This window comes from Triticum dicoccoides, unplaced genomic scaffold (assembly GCF_002162155.2).
Source record: "Triticum dicoccoides isolate Atlit2015 ecotype Zavitan unplaced genomic scaffold, WEW_v2.0 scaffold269572, whole genome shotgun sequence".
In the NCBI taxonomy this organism is placed as follows: Eukaryota; Viridiplantae; Streptophyta; class Magnoliopsida; order Poales; family Poaceae; genus Triticum; species Triticum dicoccoides.
In genome coordinates this window covers 15,855-17,639 of record NW_021259075.1, presented here as the reverse complement: position 1 = coordinate 17,639, position 1,785 = coordinate 15,855, and the positions used below count along the sequence as shown (strand labels likewise).

General features: G+C 56.8%; 1 protein-coding gene across 1 annotated transcript in view; it reads right to left on the bottom strand.

Annotated features, from left to right (window-relative positions):
- Positions 1-347, bottom strand: part of LOC119345714 (leucine-rich repeat receptor protein kinase MSP1-like) — a 62,240-nt gene extending 61,893 nt beyond the window's left edge. The window contains exon 1 of the mRNA XM_037615648.1: positions 136-347. Within this exon, the coding sequence (XP_037471545.1) occupies positions 136-347 (212 nt within the window). The remainder of the gene's footprint in view (positions 1-135) is intronic.
- Between the last annotated feature and the right edge of the window lie 1,438 nt (positions 348-1,785).

Below are 1,785 nucleotides of genomic sequence, written 5' to 3'. Positions count from 1 at the left end.
ACCTCCACGGTGGCGCATTCACAGATGCATATGTTTATTTTTGAACAGGGATGGACTAAACACTAACTTAACTTCTATGAAATAGCAGGTATAATTAAAGTGGAACAGAAAACGAGAAGATATAGGACTACTGACCAGATCATTTCTATGAGGGTAATCAGTGCGATCTGCTTGAAATCCACCTTGTGGAGCTTGGAGATGAAGCCACCGAGGAGCACCACCGTGGACCACGTGACCACCAGGAAGGCAACCGCTCTGATGGCGGAGAACACGTACACCACGAGCACGGCATAACCATTGACGATCCTCACTTGCTTCCACTGGGAGTCATACCTCTGGCGAGCCATCCTTCACATCATCAACATTAGCCGGATGGATCGCTATGTATGTAGAGCATGTGCACTGCTGCTCTCTCGCCCTGCGCTAAGCTCAACTTGCTTACACACAGGGCTCAACAATAAACTACGCATTAGGATATGTTTATGTTTGCAGGAAACAAGGTTGGATCTTGGCAACTAGCAAACAAGGCCGACCAGTGTTTGCAAGTTAAATAATCTTTGACAACCGAGTCGCTCCTAGGTTTTGCTTGCTCTCAAACGGAATTTTATAATACAAACTGGTCTGGCCTCACTCCTCGGTCCAGCTTAGTTTATTGGAGTACCACAACCTCCCCTCCTCTCTTCCCTGCAAATGATCGTCACCATTCATTCTTCATCGCCAATAGATGTCCTCATGCACGTTGCGGGAACTCATTTTTTAAGAAAAAAGGTTTCCCCCGCTTTGTATTACAAAGCAACCATCCGATACAACTAACGATAGAAGCTGGGACGAAAGCAGCAAAATCAGGCCCACAAGAAATGAAAGAGAAAATAGAAAAGAAACAAATGCCGATAGCGGCGGATCGACAAAAAATGACGAAGCCTCGCGACCGCTGCGTCCACCGGAGATCGCCCATCAAGCTCCAAGACTTCGAAGTGCCGGTACCAATCAGCACCTCCAAGAAGGGATGCGACGATGAAGATGCTGCTGACAAGGGTTTTCCTCGGTACGTGGCGAGGAGAGAGGAATGGTAGCCCCGACGCCCTCGAGGAAGGTCCGGCGGCACCCTTAGGTGCCAACAAGGATTTCTCCCGATCCCAGCCTCCACCTCAGGCACTCCGGAGCTCGCCACCAAACCGACCACCACCCTGCGCCAACACGGGCATGAAGCTTCCCACGCTGTCTCACCACGGCACCGCGAAGATGGTCTGCACAACGAAGAAGTGGAGCCAGGACTAGGGCAGCAGCACCGTCGGCCTACGGGAGGGCCCCACCTCCACCGTCCACGACGGTAGCTGACTGGACGCCATAGCAGGAGCCTACCAGACCCGTGGCCCTACAGGCCCGGACAGCTCCCGCCTTCGCGCAGCAGCTGGCACGCCGTCGGCGTCGCCGCCCCAGTCCAAGCCGCTCCCCTGCCTCCCCTTACAGAGGGCGTCGCGGTCGTGCCAGAGCCGACCCGCAAGGACCCAGCTGGGGCACTACGGGCCCAGATCTGGGTCGGGGACGTGCCACCGGCCGCCCAGCACCACCGTACCACCCCGCCGCCAAGAGGTGGCACCACCATGGAGAGCACCGCCAGCCTCCGCCACCAGGACGTCGGACCGCCACCTGCCGAGCACCACCGATGCCTCCCCCCACCCCGGGAAGGAGGAGAGCGCGCGGGTAAGTGACGGCCCGCCGCCGCCGACACCACCCGACCAGATCCTGGGGCGACCGCCGGCGGAGGCGCGGGGGAAGGTTGGA